Source organism: Aplysia californica, unplaced genomic scaffold (genome assembly GCF_000002075.1).
Source record: "Aplysia californica isolate F4 #8 unplaced genomic scaffold, AplCal3.0 scaffold01228, whole genome shotgun sequence".
Lineage (NCBI taxonomy): Eukaryota > Metazoa > Mollusca > Gastropoda > Aplysiida > Aplysiidae > Aplysia > Aplysia californica.
This window is the reverse complement of record NW_004798498.1, coordinates 53,912-55,113: the sequence shown is the minus strand read 5'-3', so window position 1 is coordinate 55,113 and position 1,202 is coordinate 53,912. Positions and strand designations below refer to the sequence as shown.

Below are 1,202 nucleotides of genomic sequence, written 5' to 3'. Positions count from 1 at the left end.
AACAGATAAATATGATCCGAAAACAGGTAAATATGATCCGAAAACAGATAAATATGATCCGAAAACAGATAAATATGATCCGAAAACAGGTAAATATGATCCGAAAACAGATAAATATGATCCGAAAACAGATAAATATGATCCGAAAACAGGTAAATATGATCCGAAAACAGGTAAATATGATCCGAAAACAGATTAATATGATCCGAAAACAGATAAATATGATCCGAAAACAGGTAAAAAATGATTAGAAAACTGGTGTGAGAAACCACAACCAATTACCAGACTGTAGGTGAAGAAAGGCACTGGGGTCAATTATAACTCCTTGCGGAACTTTTGTTTTTTTCTTTAAAAGAAGAAAAACCAGTTAACAGAGTTTCAAACGAACAGTAAAGAGAGCTAGCTCTGATACCTAGAGGGTGAAAAACAGAAAAAAACAATACACAAAAACAAAACAAGAAACCAAGAACAAAAAACCCAACAAAAACAAAACAAAAAAAAGAGAGCTTTAAAAAGATTGCCCTACATGTCTACATATTTTAGACAATAATTCCTTTTATATCCAGTAAAATGAGATAACTCTACATATCTATCGGATTTTTAAAAGAACATTAATTTTTTCAAAATTTGAAACGAACTTACACTTCATACCTATGGAGTAAAAACAAACTAACGTCGGTAAAAAGAGCTAACTATGCACACCTACAGAGTAAAAAAAAAAAATCATCATTTTAACACACAACAAAAAACTAGCAGTGCACGTGACCAGTGGTCACCGTGGGTCATCGTGGGTCATCGTGGGTCACTTACTTTGTCCGGATGTGCTCCAGCCTCCAGAGAGAGCGGGCATGGCTGCAGACAGCTCCAGTCTCGTACATCACACAGCTGTACACAGACAGAGATACACACAGGTAGACACACACAGATAGACACACATTCAGGCAGCTTTTAGTACATCCTCAACATATCATATCATAAAAATATGACAATGACAATCTTTACTCATCTCATAGGGAAAAATTTGTCGTTTACAATGTCAGTGGAAAAGATACAAGGGTAAAGTGCACTCACGCATGCACACAAGACAGGACATTTGTAAAATACATGTTTTACGAGCTGAAACAACCCGCTTCGTAAAAGATTCTCTCTCCCTCTCTCTCTCTCTCTCTCTCTCTCTCTCTCTCTCTCTCTCTCTCTCTCTC

The 1,202-nt window shown here is 36.4% G+C and overlaps 1 protein-coding gene across 1 annotated transcript in view; it reads right to left on the bottom strand.

Moving 5' to 3' along the window:
• Nucleotides 1-1,202, bottom strand: part of LOC101858456 (ryanodine receptor) — a gene marked incomplete at its 5' end in the record, with an annotated part of 102,762 nt that overhangs the window by 91,881 nt on the left and 9,679 nt on the right. Inside the window, 1 exon segment of the mRNA XM_035973436.1 lies at nt 811-885. Within this exon segment, the coding sequence (XP_035829329.1) occupies nt 811-885 (75 nt within the window).